Genomic DNA, 23489 nt, shown 5'->3' with positions numbered 1-23489 from the left:
CTATTTGAATAAACTATTTTTTAGAGAAGTTTTAGATTCACAGCAAAATTGAGAAGAAAATACATCAGAGTTTCCATATACCCACTTTCCCCACTCTGCAAACCTCCCCTGCTGTCAACATCCTCCACCAGAGCGGTATATTTATTACAATCAGGAAACCTACACGGATAAATCCTCACCCAGAGTCTGTAGATTACCTTACCATCCACTCTGGGCACTGCCCATTCTGCGAGTCTGGACGAAGGTTTGAAGACTTGTACCCACCGTGGCAGCATCAGACCGAGGAATTTCACTGTCCTAAAAATCCTCTGTGCTATGCTTGTTCATTCCTCCTTTCCCCAGTGCATGGCAACCACTGACTCATTCACCAAGGAGTGTGACTGTCAGATTGTGTGGGAAGAGTACCAGTTTGGCAAGAAGCTGTCCAATTATCTTCCAAAGTGGCCATGCTGTTTTCCATCCCCATCAGAAGTGAGAGAGAGTTCCAGTTGCTCCACATTTTCATCAGCATTCGGAGGTGTCAGTGTTTGGGATCTGGGCCATTCTGATGTGAATAATCTATCAGAATATATCTGTTGTTTTAATTTGCAATTAATTAATGACATGTGAAGTTGATCATCTTTTCATACGCTTGTATGCCAATCTGTCATTTTATTTGGTGGGGTGTGTCTGTATAGGTTTTTGGTCCAATTTTAACCACAATGTTCATTTTTTTATTGCTGAGCTTTAAAAGTTCTTCTTCTACTTCACACAGTAATCCTTTATTAGATGTGTCTTCCGCACATATTTTTCCCAATCTGTGGCTTGTGGTCTCATTCTCTTGCCACTGTCTTTTGCAGATCACAAAAAAATTTTAATTTTAGCAAGTTCAGCTTATCCATTATTTCTTTTGTGGGTCACACCTAACATCTAGGAGGTTACTGCTGCATCCAAGGTTATCTAGATTTTCTCCTGTGTCATATTCTAGGAGTTTTATTAGTTTTTCCTTTTTTATTTAGGACTATGATTCATTTTGAGTTTTGTGTGTGAAGGATTTAAGGTCGGGATATCCAGTATTTCCAGCACCCATGTTGACAAGATTGCCTTTGCTCCTTCATCAAAGATCAACTGACTATATTTATATGAGTCTATGTCTGGGCTCTTTATCTGATGATTCTATTTGCCTGCTCTTTTGTGAATATCTCACTGACTGGGTTACTGTAGAAGTCTTGAAGTCTAGCAGCATCAGTCCCCTGACTTTGTTCTTCAATACTGAGTTGCCTACTCTGGGTGTTTTGCTTCTTCATATAATCTACAGATTCAGATACTTCACATCCATAAAGTAACTTGCTGAGATTTTGATTGGGGTATCAATGTATACATCAAGTTGGGAACACCTATGTAGCCAATATTTTTTTCCTGATACTGGAGATTGAACTCAGGACCTTGTGCTTGCAAGACAGATGGGGCCCTTGACAATATTGAGTCTTCATATCTATGGACATAGAATATCTCTTCACTTATTTAGTTCTTTACTTTATTTTGCGAGAGTTTGGCAGTTTTCTTCATACAGACTTCAGTGTCTTTTCTTAGATTTAAACCAAGGTATTTCATTTTGGGGGGTGTTAATGTAAATAATGATGTATTTTAAATTTAAGATTCCACTTGTTCATTGCTGGTATATAGGAAAATGATTACCTTTAACTTCATATCCTGAAACCTTGCTGCTATTAGTTTCAAGACTATTTTTTTGTTGTTGTTCTTTTTGTCAATCCTTTTGGATTTTCTGCATGATTATGTTATCTGCAGACAAAGACAGTTTAAGTTCTTCCTTCCCAATCCATATACCTTTTATTTTCTTACTGTATTTGTTAGAATTTATAGTGTGATGTTGAAAAGCAATGATGTGAGAGGACATCTTTGTCTTGTTCCTGATCTTAGTATGAAAGCTTCATGTTTTTCGATATTAAGGATGATACTGTCCAATTTTTGTATGTGTTTTTTATTAAATTGAGGAAGGCCTCCCATTCCTCTATTTCTGAAAATTTTTATTATGAATGCATGTTGGAGTTGGTAAAATTTTTTTTCAATCTATCAATATGACCACGTGATTTTTCTTCTATACCCTATTTATGTGGTGGATTTTTTTTAAACACTGCTGGGGAATCAGACCCAAGGCTTTATGCTTGCTAGGCAAGTGCTCTACCACCAAGCTTTGGCCCCCAGTCCATTCATTTCTTTTTAAATGTGAATCCAACCTTGCATACCTGGGACAAGTCTCACTTAGCCATGGTGTGGAATTATTTTTATACACTATTGGAACCACACTGCTAATGTTTTGTTGAGTATTTTTGCATCTGTGTTCATGAAAGTGAACTGGTCTGTAATGTCTTTGTTTTGGTATTAGAAATGGACAGATTCAGCAGATTAGTAGACAATCAACTGGAGGTAACTGGAATCTATAGATTACTTTCTAAAATAACAGCAGATTACAAGTTCTTCTCAAGCTCACACAGAGCATTCACTTAGACAGACCACATTCTGGGCCATACAATGCATATTACTAAATTTAAAAGAATAGAAATCATGATGTCTGCTGTAAGATCACAGTGGAATTACATTAGAAATCAAGAATAGAGAGTTGGAAAATGCCAAAATACTAGGAGATTAAAGAACATGCTTCTAAATAACACAAGTTAAAGAAGAAATCTCAGAGAAATTTTGAAATATTTTAACTGAATGAGAATCAATCAATCTATGCAGTTTTTTTTTTAAACTTTATTGGGATGGAGTGGTGCTTCAAAGATATTTGCATGCCAGGCCAGAAGCCAGAAGTGTGGTTTAATTTTTCTTTTTATTATTTCAGAGGTTTTTCCACATTGGTACTAGAATGAACCTTGTTATGGCCCGTATCTAGATAGCCTCCCAAAGCCTCTTGCAGTCATAGGTGAGGCTTTCAGAGGTGGCTTAATGTAGCATATGATTCTGGGATTAAGGATGTAATGCTGGGATTAAGGAAAGCCCATCCTGGGTGTGGGTGGCACCACCCAAATTTGGACAACCTGGAAAGGATAAAAGGGAGGCAGGGTGCCCCCACTGCTGCTGCTGCTTCTATTGCTGTTGTTGCTTACTGCCTTCTGCCTGCCCTGCTTTGCCATGGACTGTTTTTCCTCCTTGATGACCCTTTGCCATGCCACTCTGCATTGGAGGCAGCCAACTATGAACTGAAAATAAATCCTTTCTCCTTTAACTTTGTCTCAGCAATGAGAAAAGTAACTACGACAAACCTCAATCTTTTGAAAGGTAATATTGTAGGACACATTATTTAATCATTAGCACATACTTACATTGATCTCAAATTTTCAAAATAATAAACAATGCTGCAATAACAGTTTCATATGTACTCATATATATCTTATTGCTTTAGGATAAACTTGTAGAAGCAGAAATTCTACATTAAAGTGATTCAGTGATATTTTTTCAAAAAAGAAGGAAATAATTTTAGATTCAGATTTTCTCTTCTATTTTACATGATGCTTTCCTTTAGTCCTTATGCATTCAAATTACCTAAGAAGTGTGCTGCTTAACAGCAGATATGCTAAGAAAAGATGAAAACAGAAAATCCATCTTGTGCTTTAAGCTACCCCAATTGCCCTGACAGCTTGTAGTTTTGGTAGCACCTTCTCAGAGATTTATCATTATGCAAATTCTTTGACATGAGAGAGATTTTTTGAGGATATAGGCTATATATACATCCTTCAGGAAGACAGCACAGAATGACTGTCTTCATGTTTGACTCAAAACAGCTTGATTACATTTCACCTATATGGCAAATAAGACAAGCAACTATCCTAACCTTGTCACAATCTAGGGACACACTCAACAGCATGGCAGGGGTGGGAGTGGGGGCATCATCCCAGGGCATCCTGTGAAGAATAAACAAAAGTCATCAGCCTTAGTCAAGTCAGGCAAATGGAATTCCAGCTGGCATTTCAGGGAACAAAGTCTCATCCTTTCTCCGCATCATCCTAAGCCTCCTATGCTCCACAAATGCCTTTTTTTTCTTCTCTAGGATCTCAGCCTACAAAAATGGAGATTCTTCATCAAACACTGTCAAAGGATCAATAAATACTTTCATTCTTACACAGCTCTCTATGAAAGGAAGGAAAATCCAGGAGCAGTAAATGGGAACTTTGGTCCAAATTCACACCTCACCAGAGACTCACAAGAACCCCTTCCTCAAGTCAATGCTGTGAACTGACATTTTCAGAAGAAGCCATACCCATATTGAAGAGCCTGCAGCCTGATCTTGGCTGACCAGAAACACTGATTGCATTTCACTGAGCTGAAATATTTCAGATAAAGAGCTAAAGTTATCATGGGCGATTGTTAGTCCCATTTAATAGACATTTTACTATCAACCTCTGTATCTGACCTAACATCCCCTAAGCTACTAGATGAAACTCTCAGACTGCATTATGTTTGACAGACCTTTAGCTTCCACCAACCCTGAAAACATCTGGATCTGTGAAAGGGATTCCCCCTGCCTTGCCTATAGCCTGCCTCCCTAAGGAGCCTACCTATACATTTTGTAAATGCATTGATTCATGATTTTGTTTTGTTCGTACCTGTAAAAGCTCATGTAATCTCTTCCAGGATGAAATATGGCATTCAGGGTAGCTTGAATCCACATTTCCTGGTCATGATCACTCATATTTGGCTTAGAATAAACTACTTTTATATTTCCTTTAAAGGAGAGTCATTGCAAAGTGACAATTTCTAGATTGACAAAGGCTAGAATCTGGGTCAGGAAAACCACAATCGTGCTCCTGAGAGTCTGGGTACACATGCCATATGTTTCTGGATTTCCCACAAATGTTCCAGTCAGGAAACATGCTACTTCTTAGCTGGTGTGGTTTGGGAGTTCCAGGACAACAGTTTCGAGTGTTAACACAACCAAGTGTGTGCCAAAAACACCACTTTTGCCAGGTGCAGCTCAAATTAGTTTCTTTCACTAATCTTCCCATCTTGCTCCTCACAAGGGAGCCATGGAAAACTGCTGGCTACACAATGGAACCTTCCTCTCTAGAGGGAATTAGATATTTGGTGAGCTTACTAGACCGTCTGCTATTTCTCAATTATCCTGTAGGTGGAAATTGTGGTTTATGGGTTTCTCAGACCTTAGAGCTTGGTTTCAACAATGTCAACATCAATTACTATTATTTTCCTTTCCAATAAAGAAGGTTTGATAAAAGATCTTGTCTACCAACAAATGTGTTCTAGTAAACATTTATCTGGCTCATTTTTCAACTTTAAAGGGTACATCTGCCTGAGAACTTTTAATAACCAGTGTTTCCACAAAGAGGTTAGCAGTCATATGAAGATGGATGCTTTCATTCTGAGAAACTGTGAAGCTTCCATCTGATCTTTGAAATTCTAAAGTGCCAGCAAACCTCCATTATCACTTCACAAACCAAGGATGAAGACATTCGAACACAAATGCTTGACCTTTTCTCCATCCTTTCAGTGTTACCTAAGCGGTGTGAAGAAGGGACCTGTGACCCAATACACATCTGTACTGCCTTTTCCATCCCACCTCAGTTTATCTGTACTTCTTAAACTCTCTGCCCCAGTGGTTCTCAAATGGCAGCGTGCATGAGAAAGACCAGGGCTCAAAGAAACACTGCTGTGTTTTTCGGTTTCTTACTCCGTGGCTGTGCCCAATAATTTGCATACCCCCAAAATTCCCAGGTGGTGCTGGGGACCATCCTCAAAGAACTACTGCTCTAATTTTTTAAAAACCCACCCTTAAAAATAAGCAAAACTAATATATAGTGGTAAGAAGTAAAACAGAGGTTGCTTCTGACTGCCGCAGTAAGGAGGGGCAGAAGATTCTTGGAAAAAGGCTCAGGGAAGTTTCTGAGGTGAAGGAAATGTTCTGTTTTGATTGGGTGGTGCTGACACAGGTGTACACATGTCAAGACTGTTAATTTTGCACCTGTGGATTTTGCCGAGGTAAATTATATCTGAAGGAAATAAGTTAATTAAGAAAATACCCCCTCTCAGAAAATATGCAGTCTATTCCACATGGAAGATATGTGGTTGAAAATTATTCAAAACTCTCCCAAGGGAAACTGCACAAGATCCATGCTTCAAGATGTTGGTTTCTAACTTGCAGGCCTTCTAGGAGCGCTACAATTTTCGCAAGGCGTATGGGTGCTCATATATACCTGTGACCATTAAAAACCCTAAATTAATTGCTATCATATGGAAATCTACATATTGTGTCCTGAGATTCCCCTCCTCAAAAAATTACTTTAACAATCTTATGGAAGGAAATAATATACTACAATGTCTGCAATTTACTTTAAAATATCTCAATAGGAGAAAATTTTGGAGGAAAAAATAAATATTACCTTCAATTTCACCAGTGTTAACATGGGTTTTACCTTTCTTATGTTTTTTGTTTTTTTGTACTAGGGATGAAACCTAGTCTGTCTGTCTGTCTGTCTGTCTTTCTTTCTTTCTTTCTTTAGTTTGAGACAGTGCCTTGCTATATAGTTCAGGCTGGACTCGAACTCACTGAGATCCTCCTGCCTTAGCCTCCCAAGTGCTGGGATTACACATGTGTGCTACCATATTGGGCCTTTTAATAAAAAAAAAAAAAAAAAAAAAACTTTATTTTGAGGCTGTGTCTAAGTCGCTAAATTGTCCAGGCTAGTCTTGAATTTGTGATCCTCCTGCCTTAGCATCCCAGAGTGCTAGGATTATAGTCATGTACCACATCTCCAGCTACCCTGTTTTACACAGATGGGATATCATGCTACACAATGATATAATTTTTTGTTTTATAGCTTATTTGTTAATTTAACTTTCCATTATTGAATTTTTCCATCAACAAGTATTTGTCTTATTGCAATTCATTTGTAAATGAGTACAGATTATTCCATTTGTATACGTGCACCACAGGGAGCCACCTATGGTCAGACAATAACTTTGCATTTTTTTCTGTATTAAATAATGAGCATCTTTGTCACAATTTTTTTTTTTAAATTTTTGAGACAGGGTCTTGCTATGTAATTCAGGCTGACCTTGAACTCACTATGTATCCAAGCTGCCCTCAAACTCCTGATGGTCCTCCTGCCTCAGCTTCCTAAGTGCTGAGATAACAAGCATCCACTACCCACCCAGCTGGTCAAATGCTTTGTACTCAAGGAACTCAGGAGAGGCTATACCAAAACATGCCTCTTTGGTGTGCTGATTACTTGGGACTAGGCCCACCCGTGGGTCAGCAGAAAGTCAGATCACCCAAAAATAATTCAATTGTCATGGATGTCTTCCCTGGAAATTTCATCAGCCAGGGAAGACTAGCTTGTATCACTGGAGAGGAAACTAAAACTCAAACAAACTTTACCTAAAATGTCACCTGTTGAGGTCCTGTTCATCTGCCCTCAAGTCATCTACTGTCCCCTAAATTGCCTACCTCCTTCCTCTCTTCCCCTCTCTGCAGCTTCAAAGCTTACTGGGGTTTGGGGTATTCAGTTTTCTTTGCATGACCCATGGCATGAATAAACGTGAACACCTTTTCTCCTGTTCATCTGTTTATTGTCCCTTTATTTCCTAGAATCAGTTATCAGACCCTTAAAGGGCAGAGGGCAAACTCTCTTTGATATAATCCATGCCAAGTTCCTTATTATTACTGTTATCATTATTTTGGTGGGATTGAACCCAGGACTTCTCTCATGCTAAGCACATGCTTTACCACTGAGATACAATCCCAATCCCTAATTTTCTTAGAATAAAACACTAAAAATGGAATTGATGGATGAGAGGAGATTTTATATATATATTAAAGCTATAAGTCCTGCCAAGGTGAATATAAATGTTTAAGAATTTACATTCCTATCAGTGGCACATATATTTACATATTTATCTTCAGAACACTGAATGCTATCATTTTTCAGTAAACCTTTCCAATTTTACAGGAAACAGAGTTTCCATAGTGTAGTGGTTATCACATTCACCTAACACAATTTTACAGGGAAAGGAATTGATATCTTACATTAATGTGCATTAATTGGTGAGAGAGTAGAATATTTATTGACCAATTACATTTCCCCAAAATACTTTTTCTATTGTGGTCTTTATCTTTTCCTTTCAACCTATAAGAAATCTCCATATATCAGTGAAATAATCTTATTTTTCCAAATTCTTAACCAATTAACCCAGTACTATTGGATAATTCATCCATACTGTCCCCCTTATTATCTGCATGCTCATAGGGTCCGTTTGGGTACTTTCAGCATTTACATTAAAGTATTACCAGCTAGGGCTCTTAGCCACATGAAGATAGAAATCACACCTAGGATGCTACCATAAAAGTTATTACAGGAAAGAAACACAGACACAGACAACACAGATGGACACTTCACAGATAAGAGTTCCCATGCAAAGGAGGCCTTTTACTTTTATAGGGGTCTCCTCCCGGCTTCCTGCTTCCTTACCTCAGGGAGTGTACCAGCTTACCCCTTTGATTAACCATTTATTTTCTTTCTCCTTCTGATTACCTCAGAATGCAGCTGCCAGCTTGTTTCCTGTCATGTGGCTACTTCAAAATCCTGTTAGTGCCCTTCCTCAGTTGTACGCATGGACTCTGTAGTCAGAACGTCTGGACTCAGATCTGTCACTGCAGCAAGCGATTTAACCCACTCTAAAGTTTTGTTTGCTTTCCGCCGCCAAAATGCTTGTCTGTGTGTTGGTGCCAAGTGCTTTTTGATATCAGAATCTCTTGTTACTAAAGAAACAGAACAAGCGGGTGAGAACGAAGCATATAGCACAGGGGCAGCTGCAAGCAATGGGGCCAGAGGCCGGCAGGCATGAGAGTTACCAGGACCATACATTCAGGTAAGAAGTGTGGAGTTTGGAAGATGATGGGGAACCAGGAAAGCACTTAAAGCAGGAGATAATATGATCCCCTCGGCACTTTAGAAAGAACAGTTTGCGGTGTGGAGGAGGCATGGGGGAGGTAAGCCTGAATCTACTTAAGGGCTCCAGGATGGTAACCCTGGAGCCAAAATGAGCTGCAGATGGCAGGAACTAGGAGGAGTTGGGAGATACTGAGAAGTCTAATGACCATTAATCATGATATAACTACTTGGATGATTAAGAAATGTCTAGCAGATTAGTAAAGCACAGTTCTTTGTGTGTTTGAGGATGATTGACTCATAGGCCAGCAAATGGGGAAGAAGACCCAACCCAGATATAGGTGGCACCAACCAATATGCTCATAGTTGGGATGGAATAAAAAGGGAAAGGAGGAAGTGGGCCTATTTTCGAAGAGCTCCAGTCTTTGCTCTCGTGTTTGGACCTTCAGTTTCTTCATCCTTCCAATGCAGGCTCATACTGGCAGCTCTATAGTGAGCTTCCAGGTTTTTTTAAACCTCAAACTCATGCTGCATCCTTGATTCTCCTTGTTCTGTGGTTTCTATTGTCTTGAGGGAGCAGCTACTGGAGCCTTCAGCTCTCCAGTGTGCTGCGGGGCACTATACGTTCACCTGCCTCTGACCCTACAGACAACCACTGTGGACTTTCCCATCTTTGATCCTGTGTGTACCAAATAAATCCCCTTGTATAATTATATAGATATTTTTCCATTGACTCAGTTCCTCTAGAGAACTCTAGTATAAGAGGTTTTACATAACTTTTCATTGAAAGGATGTCGTGTTGAGGGTGAGGGCACAGGGAGATCAAGTGATCGGAGCATACTTTGGGATTTAGGGAGTCAGAGTCCAGGGGATGTGTCTATAAGTAGATGGATATATAGAATCCGGGGCTTTTAGGGGAGATCCGAGCTTGAGAAATGATCAGCAGCTGAGCATTTAGATGACAACTAAAATTTTTGGAGTATGCAATGACAGGAAGTGAGGACATAGGTTAGTGCTCTGAGAAGGCAAGAAAGACATCACTGTAGCCAGGCAGATTCAAAGAAAAGATCCAAAGCACGTCAAAGGAAAATGTGTTTGAAGGAAGAATGTGTGGTCAAGTACTTAAGGATGCAGGAATATCAAGCAAAATGCAGTCTGAGAAATGGCCACTGTATGTACACAGGAAAACTACCGGTAACTTTGGTAAGAGCAGTCTCACTTCCTTGTTGAGGCAGAAGCCAGAAAGCAGTGGAGGGCAGAAGGAAGGATGGTGGGTGAGGTGATGGAGACCACGAGTGTAGGGCATTTTTAGGGCCACAGAGAGAGATGGGATGGTAGCTAAAGGAATACAAATTAACTTGTAACTTGATGAACATGTGAATTAAATACTTATGAACAGTTCAGGTGGTTCTCTTTGTTCTGACTCCTTAAAATAAAGTCTCTGCCCCACCCCACTTTGGAGTACTGACGCTTTCCACTTGTCCTGTGATTCGATGCTTGTTTCCTTCCCCTGTTGGTCAGTAGTATGCTGGTAAGTACTACCCGGCTCTCCAGGGAGGGTGGAAGGAATGGCTGTTGTGCGGTAAATGGCAATGCCTGGTGTAGTATACAATAGAAGGGGTCTTAATGCAATTTCTGGTAAAAAGTTCTCCATAAATCAAAACTATAAAAAGAGCTTGAGCCGGGCGTGGTGGCGCACGCCTGTAATCCCAGCACTTGGGAGGCTGAGGTAGGAGGATTGCTGTGAGTTCGAGACCAGCCTGAGCTACATAGTGAGTTCCAGGTCGGTCTCAACCACATAGTGAGACCCTGTGACAAAAAACCAAAAAAAAAAAGAGCTTGAAACAACTGAATATGGGTAAAAGACTATATATGAAGATGTTTGATCATATTATTTATTGTTGCAAAAAATGGAAAACAAAAATCTAATAACAGGAAATTGTTTAATTTATGATACATTCATATAATGGATTACTATCAGCCATTAAAAATCACTCTTTCAAGTATATTCAATGTTATGGGAAGTGAAAAAAAACAAGAAAGCACACATATTCACTATATAATTTCAATTTTGTAAATAAATAAAGAGTGTGGGCGTGGGGGAAGATGCTTAGTAGCATTAATTTTAAGACAAACCAATTAAGAGTGATCTTAATTTTCTTTATACTTTCTACTATGATGACCACATACTCATGTTTACAATTAGAAACGCTATTAAAATGTAAAGTGGAGCTAATGATACCCATCTCACAGGGCTGTTACTAAAATTAAGCTCATGCTTTGCCTAGTACCACATGGCTGGATCATAACAGATATATAAATAAAAATAAGTTTCATTTCCCATGTAACTAGCTGGAGCCTGATGATCTTTCGAATTGTTCTTCAAGGAATGATGGTAGTTGAGTGCCCAATTTTCTTAAACTAAAGACAGCCACATGATGGCTAAATTGAAACTGAAGGCTGTATGGGGCCATTCAAAAGGGCAAAACAAAATGGCTCATAAGAAAATAAGTCTGAGGCCATATTTGCTCACTGTTGATAATGGCCAATGATGGAGACACGGTTCAAGGTGAGAAGAAACTGGCAGATCTGGGAACACAGATTACTGATGAATGCAAACTTTTGGGTTGTGCTGTGGTCCGCGAGGACAGCAACGAATCATTTTAACTTGAGATGGTGACACAAGGTCACCTGCCTTGATTTTCCTGTTGCTCCAGCACAGGTGAGGGCAGCATTTCTGGATTGTCACGTTATCTCGGTTTCAACAATGAACCTCTCTTGAGAGCAGGGTACAGCACAGATGTACATGAAATTATTCTACCCTTCACAGTCTCTGTCTTTTTGGTCAGTTGAGTTCCCTGGGGAGATTTTCTTCGAAATTAAGTCTGTTCTGATAATATCTGGGGTGACCATAGAGTTTACTGTTCGCAGAAGAACACTTCTGAAAATGACAGGGATCCTGGTTAATAATTACCAGCACAGGGTTTAAGGGTGAAGCTCAGTGGTAGAACACTTGCTTAGCATGTATGAGGCTCTGGGTCCAATCCTTTGCACAGCAGAACAAAACAAACAAAAACAATTACCAGCATAAGTAAGAACTGTTCTGGGTCAGACGGAAGACAGGGTCTCACTAATCTGGGCATGATAAACCTCAGCCAAAACTGCAGTCCTTGTGAAGATAAGCTATTCAAGGGTAAAAACAAGACAGTGGCTCAGAAAACAAAAGTCCTCTAGCATGTGGGTCAGAGCCCTTGCTCCCTTAACTCAGCTGTGTGACTCGGAGGGAGTTATTTGGCCTTGTTGTGCCTTCATTTCCTCACCTGCAAAATCATGATCACGACATTCCCAGGGTATTGTGGGGGATTAAATGAGTGAATACAAGCAACACAGTGGGTGCTGTCACAGATGTTAGCCGTGCTTATTCCTGAAGTCAAGAGCCTGAAGCACATGCCTAGTCCACAATTAGAGCTGCGGGCTCAAGGTCAACAAAAATGGCGGTGATGTTTGCATCATCTGCTGCACAGAGCTGGGAGGAATGGGGGTAAGGAATGTCTATGGGCCAAGGGATTCCAGGAGCAGTGACCAGGGACAAGACACCAAACCTCTCTGTTCTTTGACTTCTTCATCTGAATAAAGACAGTACTGCTTTGATGACTGAATGAGATAGTATGTAGACCGCTGTGGAAAACACAATTTTAGAAACTGAATACACCTATAAAGCTGCTCAATGTTTTGGTTTTCTCTCTCTTGTGCTGACACCTATGGTCTTGCACATGCTGGGTAAGTGCTCTATTACTGAGCTATGCCCCTTTTTGGAAATTTTATTTTTAGACAGATCTTGCTAAGTTGCCCAGGCTATCCAGGAAGTTGCAGGTCTCCAGTGAGTGAGAAGGTGGCATCTCCACCCAGTGTGCTTGGAGGGGCAGAGCATCAAGCCCGAGGATTATCCTCAAGTCCTCATGGGATCTGCTTTGTCACTTGAACTTCCTTGCAATCTGTTGCCTCTGTTTTCCTATTTTTCTCCCCTTCAGAATGGAAATGTTTATCCATTCCTGTCCCACTCCTGTATTGGAAGTATAGAATTTGTTTGGTTTCATAGGTCACAGTTAGAAAAAAAAGTACCTCAGGATGAACGGAAGCCTCCTCATCCACAGCTGCTTAGTTCGTATTTAGATGAGAGGATTTTAGACTTTTGAGTTGATGCTGGAATGAATTAAGAGCTGTGGGCTGCTGGGATGTAATGAATATATGTTGTATGTGAGAAGGACAGTAATTTGAGAGGACTGGGTGGAATACTATAAACTTAATGTTTGTGTCCCTCCTAAATTCATAGTTGAAATCCTAATTCACACTGTGATGGTTTAAGAGGTAGGGCTTCGGTAGGTGATTGTAGGAGCCCTCATGAGCAGGAATGGTGCCCTGACTAGAGCCCCGGAGAGCTCCCTTACTCTTTCTGCAATGGGAGGACTCAGCAAGAAAATGGCCATCTATGGACCAGGGAGTGGCCCTGATCAGACATTAGCCTGCCAACATCTTGATCTTGGACTCTAGATCTGTGAGAAATACGTTTTTGTTGCTTATAAATTCCCAGTCTATGATATTCTGTGAGAGCAGTCAGACATGTTCCGTATGTTCTAACCACTATTTCTTCTTTCCTTACCCCCCATCCCCTCTCCTTCTTCCTTTCTACCTTTCTTCTTTCCTTTTTTTCTCTTAAATAATCATAGTTAAGGCATTCACTTAGTAGAGGAGTATGACATATGGAGAATAAAAGCCCCTTCCACTGACCAGAGGAGACTCCGTTAATAGTTTGGGTTCAAAAGATAACTCTGCCTCTGTTCTTGATGGTCTGAAAGGACTCCTACTCCCCACCCGCTCCTGCAGACACTGCATTCCCACAGACAACATCACAGACTCTTCTCCTAGCACCCAGCTGCATGCAAGATGGGCTGTAACACTGGTATTCAATGTTTAACATCTGAGGAGGATCATCAAAGTATTTGTAAACTCTACCCCTTGCTTTTCCCCAGTTCCTGGCTCCTGGAATGCATTTGGGTGAGCTGTCTCACCACCTCAGGATTCTCATGGAATTACCTTTACTCAGTGATACCTCTATTGTTAGTGGAATCAATCATACTAAATAAAATTCTGAAATCTGAGGGAGATGTGGATGAAATTACCATAGATATACCAAACTAGGCCCTCCTACAGCTGAAGTCATGGATGAGTGTTGCTTCTTCCATTAAACCTTTTTCATTTTCAAAAATAGACCTGTGAGTCTCAGCCCTGCCAAACAGGGAGAATATCACTTGTGGTCTACCTAAAGCAGAGTGTCTTTAAGAAGAGTCTACATGGGCCACGGATTTAGCTCAGTGACAACACACCTGCCTCACAAATGCAAGGTCCTAAGTTCAACCCTTGGTACCCCTGCAAAAAAAGAAGAGCCTAAGTGTATGCTACAAGTTCATGGGCTGCCTAAAAATTACACTAGGAGAGCTAGGTGTGTGAATTTGAGCCCCAGGTCTAGAAGACAGGCCTTTATGTAACCTTACGAATGAGTACACTGAGGCAGGCCAGACCTTGATGGATATAGGGACACTCAAGAGACAGTGAGGAGGCAGCTCTGTGTCCAAAATGCACATGAGTCAGAAGTCCTGTAGGCTTTAATCTTGGGCTTCCTAGGAGGAGTGTGCTTGGATGAAAACCCTATATAATAAGTAGGTGAATTCTGGCCACAACTGTGGAACAATCCAGCCCACCTCCCCGACCCAGCATATAGCCCTTGGAACTGTTCCCTTCAGCACTCAGGTTCTTCCCCACAACCCCCATGCTTCTTCTCTCAGCTCATTTTGACCAAGGAGAGATGAGATATGAAAGACCAGGGTATCTACACTATAAAACAAAAACAAAAAAGCTGCTGAACATTGAGGACCCCAAACACATAATAGAGAGGGACCCAACTCTGCAGGAAGATAGCTGGTCACTCGCTGTACTGTGTAGTGCCATGCAGGCTTCTTGGGCAGCATCTGCCACATGGAGGTGTGATAGCCAACCTGACTCCATCTTGTGTCTCAACCCCATTTTGTATGTGTGCTTGGACAAAGTGCTTGTGCTTGGACAAAGCACCCAAAACCCCTGCAACCTGTTTGGCAGTAAACTTGCTGCAGTTGCAGGATGTTCTGTAGCTCATCTAGGGTGTGAAACTTCCTTGCCCACCCCCCAACTAACCTGGCATGTTTCTGCTTCTGTAAGATTCCACTTGCTCTCCCCTGAGCCTGCCCGCCAACTGAAAGCATGATTTAAAAGGAGAAATCAAACTGCTTCCCGTTGCTGAGAGAACTTTCTGGGCAGTAGCCCCCCTTGGCCTCTGGCTATAATAAATGGGCTCAAATCTGTCACAGAGTGTAGCACATCTCTTTTGTTCTAACTTGCTCATTCACAATAGAGGGCCAAGGCCACAGCAGCTCCCATGGGATGCTGCTGAGGAAGACACTGTGGAATTTGGGGTCTGAAAGATCCATATTTTATCTCTTGTTAACTATGTCTTTGGGCAACTTTTAACTCTGCGAGCTTCTACAAGTCACTGCCAGGATTCAGATAAGTAATACAAATGCTTCTAATAGAACGCTTAAATGTGTGTGTTGTACAGGGAGCACACCTTGTTCTGTGCTGTCTTCATCTAGAACTCTGAGCCACATAAAGGCCCCTTTCAGGACAGTGAAGGACAGACCATTGTTAAGCAAGTGACTCTTGCAGCCCCAGAAGCTGCTGTGAAGTAGCACAAGGGAAAGTAGCTCTGAGTCTGCTCTACACAGACCCCCCCAACAGTTCAGGAGAACTTGAGGACACCTGGTGGTCACAGCTCTGGTGACTCATGTATGTCTGCAAGGTAGGGCTTTCAATTTCTCACATTTACTACATGCCAGAAAATCATAACTCTAAACACACTGACTGGTCTTAAGTGCAGCCCCAGCTCTTTCAAGCAACACAGAAGTTGAGATGTCTGTCCTGGTTGTTGAGGCCCAGAGCTCCAGGAGCAAACACATCACAGAGCTGTCTGCTCCAGTGCTCAGAGGACCTCTTGGCAACATTCTTCTGGCTTCCCTTGGCATTCCTAAGAATTGGCTCTTTGCATCAGGACTGGTCCAGCTGGTGTCCTTGTAGTTAGAAACCTCAGTCCTGACAAAACAAGACCTGAAAATCATCCACGCCTGGTGTATGTATGGGTGGGGGGCACGGAAGGGAACATCACTGCTCACGGCATGGAGATTATCTGGGCTGCTCTCTGCAGACACCACAGACCCTCCCAGCTGTTACAGGAATGTTTTGAACACGGTTACCTCTTCTGGACATCAGAACAAGGGGTCACCCAGAGCTGGCCTGTCTGGAACCACACAGGTGTTTGTGCTCGTAGCCATGGGTCTCCTGTTCTTTCTCTCTGCACTGTCCTGTCCTTCCTTCCTTACCCACTATCCTCATCAGATTCCACTTCAAGTGCTACTGCCTCATCGCCAAATTACCTTCTGTTTTGTGTCACGGAAACATGTTCATTTCTCACTCATCCTGATATACACTGTAAACTCAAGGATAGAGATGAGTCTTCCATCAGTTTGTCTATCATCTGCAAAGTACCCACAAGTATGAGCAATGGACTTTGCATGACTATGAACAAATAAACAAATGGCCAACACCAGGTCAATGGCAATGACGATGAATCTTTTCACACTTGCAATCCCTGAACTAAATGTGCTGCAATAGCTGTTCTAAACAGAGCAATTAATGGTTCCGGTCTTAGTATCACAGCTGGAACCCCTTACATACTCACACTAGGCAGTCCTGAGGCACAGACTCTCCTCCAGGCAGTTCCAGAAGTTGGCTGCTCTCAAAAATTCTTTAGACTGGTGATGTAGCTCAGTGGCAAAGTACTTGCCTAGCATATGTGCCTAGTATGTAGAAGAAGAATACAGTTGGGGAAGAAGAATTCAGTGCTGAGAAGATGGGGATGGATGGTGGGGAATGGTGGCAAGGCCACTCAAGGGGAAGATACAGAAGCACACAGAATGGAGCCTTGCAGTGTGACTGACAGATGGGAAAGAAGCTGGAAACATTCAGACCCTAAGTCATGGACCCCGTGGACAAGCAGCCAAGAGAAGTGAAGTCAGAAAACCCCAGTAGAGGTGGCTTATTTCATCAGTATCCAGTTGGTTAAAAATAACTTCACTTATTAGTTTAAGTGAGATCACCGCTGGGCTGGAAATTCACTGTTAGTGAAATAAAAACACTAGAAGGAAAATAAGAAATGTCTACATTGGTGATGAACTTTATTTCAATAAAGAAACGCAGAAGGAAGCTGCCTGAATGCTTCACAGGCCCTATTTTCCTGCTGGGCTCTGGCTGAGGCACAGGTTGGCCATTTTTGGAGTTAGCACTCTGTTCTTCCTCTCACCCACAGGAAGCAGCACAGCAGCACTTAGCGAAGACTCACCAGCAAGAGGAGACCTCTGGAGAACTCTGCATCAGAGTATGCACTGCCCAGAGCAAACTACAGCCCGGTCTTTTCTCCCTGGTTCCTACCCAGGTGCTATACTTTCAACAGCAAAGAGATTTTTCCTTTGCTGATGGTGCTGTCAACAAAGGCTGCACTGAGGAAAAGCTGCAACTCCACTGAAAAGGGTAAAGGGCCATGTGGTGTGGTTTAGGTGCTCCTTCTAAAGGAAGAAAGGAGAGGGACCGGGAAGAACGCGCTGTAAGTGACTGTGGGGTGCTTTTCTAGAAAAACCCCAGGAGAAACAGCCCTGTGACCCTCACTCATCTCAACATGCCTTCCTGAGTCTCCTTCATGACTCACCTAAAGCCTCCTCACCGGCCAGCCCTATAGCCCAAGACTCCAGTCTTCTCCATATAAGCCCTGCCCGGTGTGGCCCTCGGAATGGTTAGGGAGGGAAGGCTGGGCCAGGCCCAGGCAAACTGCCCTCGGATGCAGGGCCACTGAGCACATGACTGTGATGTTTGCAACTGTGCCAGCTGTATTAAGGTGGCAGCGGTTTTCACACACACCTGGGGAGGTGTCATGCACCCGACATGCATACAACGTATCAGGAGGCACATGATGTCAGTCTGTCCTTGACTCCCAGCCTATTACTCTGCCCGGCTCACACATGGGAGTCTGCTCAGTGAGCCTGAAGGCCGCCGCCAGCCCTGATGTTCTGCCCTTTGAACACATGCAGACTGTTTGCTGTGAGGCTCTCTCGTAAGCTGCCCTTGAAGTGATGGGCCTTAGCACCTGCCAATTTTGCATCACATATTTGGCTCCCTGGGCCTCAGGGGTTTTTGGGTTTTGGAAGATTTATTTAGTTTTCTTTTGTGCAATGCCAGGAATTGAAGGAGAGTTTTTGTTTGTTATTGATGTTTTTGTAGGAGTACATATAGATCATTTCTTTTGAAATTTTTATATAATTTCACAGTTACACAAAAATTGTAAGAACCAAGTTCTCCCACATACCCTTTACCCAGGTTCATCAATGTGTATTTATATGCATCCCTGCCTTTGTCTTATAATTTTCCTTCCTCTCTTTCTCACACATACGCGCGCGCGCACACACACACACACACACACACATGCATATAAGTGCAAGCAGCTTCTATACGTACATGTGTGTTTCTACATATACATGAATCTGTATACATGTGTATTTATGCCTATGATTCTTTTTTGAATCATTTGAGAATATACTGCAGATATGTTATCTCCTTGCCTCTGAAAACACTGGCTTACATGTCCTAAGAACAAGGATATTCTCTTATGTAAGTGTGGTACAGTTACCAAAATCAGGAAATTTAAACATTGATAACATACTACTTTAAATTCATAATCCATATTCAAATTTCACCAGTTATAGTTACTTTTTCCTAGTCCATATGATCCAAGATCAAAAGCTGCATTTGGTTGTCAAGTCTTTTTATGCTATTTTAATCTAGAAAGATTGCTGTGTCTTTCTTATCTTCAACATTTCATTTTAAAGCGAAGGATGTTCCTCAATTTCAGCTTTGTTTATGTTACCTGGTGACTGGACTGAGTTATGTGGGGGGTTGGGGGCAGTAAAATCATTCAATCAATTTGTTTTTCCAAGTGCAACACATCAGAAGGCACATTACGTTGGTTCGTCCACAACCCAAATGGGGAGTTGTTATCATGGCTTTGATCATCTTGTCCTATAGGAAATGAATGAATGTTTCCTGCCTCTGGCTTCATGCACTATTGTTGTGGCAAACCGGGCAGGGCACACACTTCAAACTCACACAATCTGTGCGATGGCCTTGAGGTGGTAACTTCAGGCTGAATGGGGAACACACGGCTCAGCCTTCCCCACCCTCCCCAGCAGCCAAGTTACCTGCTAGCAAGCGGATTACTACAGTCCCATTACCAAGCCCAGCCAAGGCTAGCAGAAAAGCAACATAAATTAGTGGTCTACAGAGCTGTGAGCCAAATAAAGAGTCCCTTTACGGCACTGCATTTTGGAATGGTGCGTTACATCACAAGAGCCAACAACGCTCCTCATTCTGCAGGGGAAAGAAACGGCACGCTACTTATTTCAAATAATTGAAGACACAGCCATCCTGGTTCTTCTGACTGTATTCTGTCTCCTTCAGGGACCTGATTCTGCCTATGTTGGTGATTCAGAGGAGCATTTTAATTATGTGGTTTTAAAAAAAGAAGAGACAAATCACAGTGCCACATCTCTTGGTTGCCTGACTAGACTGATCAAGAGACTCCCCTGACACTCTTCCACAGAAATCAGCTAATGCAGAATCTCCCTGGACAGAGACCCCATAGCAGAAGAGAAGCCTCTCACTAATAAACACCTGACAAGCCTCTGCCAAGAACTTAAATTTCACCAGGGCTCTTACATTTACAACTCCTCTAACCTCTTCTCTGGAGATGAGGATTTGGCTCATCTGGGATGCACTCTGAGGATTTTTCTTTCTTTCTTTCTTTTGAGACAGTGTCTCACTCTGTAACTCAGACTGGCCTTGAACTTACTATGTGGTCCAGGATGGCCTCAATCTCATGACAATCCTCCTGAGGTCTGGGATTGCAGGTGTGCACCACCACACCTAGGAGGATTTTTTTTTTCCTTTTGGTTCCAGGGATCAAACTCAGAACCTTACACTGGTGAAGCAGGTGGCAGAACTACTGAACTAAATCCCCATTTAGGATTTGTATTTTTAACAGGTGCATCCACTTGCTATTTCTAATGATCAGAGAAGTTTGGGAAATTCTGCATTATAAAAGTAGTTCTCAACCTAGGTTGTGCTTTAAAATCATTGGGGTGGTTTTAAAAAATCTTAATACCCAAAACATTTACAGCAGAATTTCTAGGACTGGCACCCAGGCATCAGTATTTTTTAATACTTCCCAGATCAGTGTAGCGTGCAGTCAAGCGGAACCTGTGCTGATTTCTAAAGAAACTGACCTTTTCTCCATTAGCATGAATATCCCCCTTTAACGTGTCTCTGATAATGAAGGTGTACTATTTTGGTGCTCATGAAATACTACCCCAGAGACTTCGTTATGGTTTTCTCCCCCACCGCTCAGCTGGTTTTCCAGAGGAAGTTGAATTTTCCTTCCTAAGAGCTGTTTTCTAAGTCCTGTAGATTTCCTCTGGGGGAAAAAGGACTTCTTTCTTTTGGATGTGCTGTTTGCTATGAGGAGAATGAAGTGCAGATTATGAGCATCAGCAACTGCAGCAGGTGTAGTCAGGGCTCTGCCCTTATCCCAAGAGAGCCAGATCATTCCCATGCCCAGGCGTTCTTGGTGGGCACCCATGCTTATTTATTGGAGTGTAGTACTCAAGTTAGCAGAACCTTTTGCCTATTCAAACAAACAAACAAACAACACCCAGAAGAGCCTGGGAATTTGTGTTTCCCAAGGTAGCCCTTTGCCAATGGCTGACAGGTGTAGTGGTATGAATACTTCCGCTCCCTACTCTGCCTCCAGAAATTTCCTGAGAGGCCAGGCCAAAGTTACCCTTACTTCACCACCACTGTGAACTTCACTTAATCCTGCACCTCTGCTTGGCCACCTTCCCTTTCCTCTCCAATTCCTCCCTTCCCAACTGGCTTTTCTTGGAAGTCTTCTTGTAAAGCACGTTCAGAGAGTCCTCACCTCGGAGACTTCTACTAAACTGATTCTAAGACAGCAAATGGCCAAGACTGCACCCTCCGGGGCCTTTACCAAGACGGTGGCACTGACCTTCATCTTGGACACAAAGGGCACTGTACATGCCTCCAGGAACTGGGTTGTTCTCAATGCGCACATCAACAGCTCTCATGATTTGCTGTTCACCAATCCCTTTGCTACACACAGTTGTCCTGAAACAGACAAAGGAGGCACTAGGTTAGCAGAACTTTTCTGGGTTGAAAAAAATGGAAAAGGATAATTCTTTTCTGCTATCAGCTCTGACTCAGCCAGTATTTTTCTGATTCATGAGCTCTGACTGAAAGCATCAATATGGAGACATTCTCCCCAAATGAAGGTCAACATTCAAGAAGGCTTGAGGTGAGTTCACAAGTATCAATACAAGTTTCAGAGGCAATACACTGTTGGTCTCTTCTAGTATATTTGTTACTTTATAGCATTCTTCCCTTTTTCCTGTTATTTTTTTTCAAATTTCTTAAGATAGATCATTAGTTCATGAACTGTCATCTTTATTCATTTTCTAACAGAAACACTGAATGCACTGTATTTCCTTCTAGATATAATTTCAGTAGCACTCTATTAGTTTGGGTATTTTTTTTTTTTACATTATCCCATTCTAAATAATGTGCTGATTTTCTTTACAATCTATATTTGTGTTATTTTTTTTCAAATTTCTTAAGATAGATCATTAGTTCATGAACTGTCATCTTTATTCATTTTCTAACAGAAACACTGAATGCACTGTATTTCCTTCTAGATATAATTTCAGTAGCACTCTATTAGTTTGGGTATTTTTTTTTTTTACATTATCCCATTCTAAATAATGTGCTGATTTTCTTTACAATCTATATTTGTCCCATGATTAGCTGTATTTCCTTCTAGATATAATTTCAGTAGCACTCTATTAGTTTGGGTATTTTTTTTTTTTTACATTATCCCATTCTAAATAATGTGCTGATTTTCTTTACAATCTATATTTGTCCCATGATTTACTTAGAAATATCTTTTGCAAGCAGCACATACTTAAATTTTATAAAAGTCACCTGGCAAGCTGGGCACAATGGCACACGCCTGTAGCCCCAGCTATTTGGGAGGCTGAGTTAGGACTGGTGTAGAGGGCCTGAGTTGCAGACCAGCCTGAGCAGCACAGCAAGACCCTATTTGAAAAAATAAAAACCAACTAACAAAAAAGCTCAATCTGATCCAAACGAAAACCATCTGACAATCCGTTTTCTAATACGAGCATCTGTCTACTTATACTCAATTTAATCACCAGTTTCTGCTATTTCAAACATTCTACCCATTGTTCTGCCTTTCATCCTTCCTCTTCCCTAATTTGGACTGTGTGAATTGGTTTTTGGGGAAGGGCACTGGCTTTTTCCTCTGTATTGATTTGACTGCTATTTATCCTTTTACTATTCCAATAACCCAGAGGTTACTTCTACCCTCTTCCTCAGTAATACAACTTAAAATACTTTGCACCTATACTATTTTAATGTGCAGTATTATTAGTGGTTATATAACTGTATAATTCCAATTTGCCCACATTATTTATTCCTTCTGTTCATTCTTTTTCACATCCACAAGCTTCTGCCTACCTTTAGTTCCTTCCTGCCTAAAGAATGCCTTTTAAGTGTTTCTTTTAGTGAAGAGTGAATGTCATAAATTATCTCAATTTTCATCTATCTGACAATGTCTTCATTTCACTTTTAATATTGAATATTTTCACCAAGTATAGAATTTTAGGTTGATAGTAATTTTGTTTCAGTGCTTTGATGATATTAATTGTACCTGGCCATACAATGTCAGTTTATTATTGTTCCTTTGAAATCAATCTTTCTTTTTCTAATTTTTCTTAATATTTTTTCTTTATATTTGATTCCTAGCAGTCTTTCCACTATGTGCCAAGTTGTGAATTTCTTTTTTTATGTGTCCTAGTTGGGCTTTGGAGGACTTCTTGAATCTGTGCTTGCTGGCCTTGAATTCTCTAGGTAGCCCAGGTTTACCTCAAACTCACAGTGATCCTCCTGCCTCAGCCTCCCAAGTGCTGGGATTATAGGTGTGCACCACCATACCCAGCTTCTTCATGTTTTTCTTCAGATGTCTATCATTCTCATGTTGCTTTTTCTCCACTTTTTTCTTTTCTTTTTTTTCCTTTTTATTGAGGTTATTGGTACAATCTAGGTATACAAATACAGTTACATTCATCATTGGGATTCTGTACCTTTACATAATAGGTCTTGATTCTCATTTTTCCCCTTGTCCCTGCCCTCCCTTTACCCCCTCCTCCCCTCCCCATTTACAAACACTTTATTTCCATTTTTTCAGTTTCTCATATTTTTTTCCTCTCCCTTATTACCTTTCCACCACCCTTCCTACTTTCCTTA

At 41.4% G+C, this 23489-nt stretch overlaps 1 protein-coding gene across 1 annotated transcript in view; it reads right to left on the bottom strand.

The window, feature by feature from the left end:
* Susd5 (sushi domain containing 5) overlaps positions 1-23489 on the bottom strand; it is a 64756-nt gene that overhangs the window by 28478 nt on the left and 12789 nt on the right. The window contains exon 4 of the mRNA XM_033756925.1: positions 21157-21275. Coding sequence (XP_033612816.1) covers positions 21157-21275 — 119 coding nt within the window. The remainder of the gene's footprint in view (positions 1-21156; positions 21276-23489) is intronic.

This window comes from Fukomys damarensis, unplaced genomic scaffold (assembly GCF_012274545.1).
Source record: "Fukomys damarensis isolate Sample0158 unplaced genomic scaffold, DMR_v1.0_HiC HiC_scaffold_28, whole genome shotgun sequence".
In the NCBI taxonomy this organism is placed as follows: domain Eukaryota; kingdom Metazoa; phylum Chordata; class Mammalia; order Rodentia; family Bathyergidae; genus Fukomys; species Fukomys damarensis.
The sequence above is the reverse complement of the archived record's forward strand: the minus strand, read 5'-3'. Positions and strand labels throughout refer to the sequence as shown.